The following is a 395-nucleotide window of genomic DNA, read 5'->3' as shown; positions in this document are numbered from 1 at the left end:
TGAAGTATCTGAAGACTACCAAAAAGCTATCACTTGTGTTTGAAGGCAGCATCAAGCATTCGATGGTGGCTTATGCTGATGCCAGTTGGGCAAGTGACCAAGACAGTGGAAGGTCGGTGACAGGATATGTTATCATCATAAACGGGACAAGTGTCAGCTGGAAGTCTCAAAGGCAGCCTACAGTGGTCATGTCAAGCACTGAAGCTGAAAACATGGCGCTATTCGCTGTTGTTCAAGAAGTCATCTGGATCGGAAGACTATTGAAGCAATTTGATACAGGCAGTTAAGGACAAGCAAGTGAACCAACAACGGTGTTTCAAGACAACAAAAGTACGATTTTATTAGCAAACAATCCAAGTCAACATTCAAGGACCAAGCACATCAATACCGAGTTT

At 43.3% G+C, this 395-nt stretch overlaps 1 protein-coding gene across 1 annotated transcript in view; it reads right to left on the bottom strand.

Moving 5' to 3' along the window:
- Positions 1 to 365: 365 nt before the first annotated feature.
- PHALS_13993 (camk camkl protein kinase) overlaps positions 366 to 395 on the bottom strand; it is a gene marked incomplete at both ends in the record, with an annotated part of 756 nt that continues 726 nt past the window's right edge. The window contains one exon of the mRNA XM_024729719.1: positions 366 to 395. This exon is cut by the window's right edge and continues 726 nt beyond it. Coding sequence (XP_024580068.1) covers positions 366 to 395 — 30 coding nt within the window.

This window comes from Plasmopara halstedii (assembly GCF_900000015.1).
Source record: "Plasmopara halstedii genome assembly, contig: Scaffold_816, whole genome shotgun sequence".
Lineage (NCBI taxonomy): Eukaryota > Oomycota > Peronosporomycetes > Peronosporales > Peronosporaceae > Plasmopara > Plasmopara halstedii.
The sequence above is the reverse complement of the archived record's forward strand: the minus strand, read 5'-3'. Positions and strand labels throughout refer to the sequence as shown.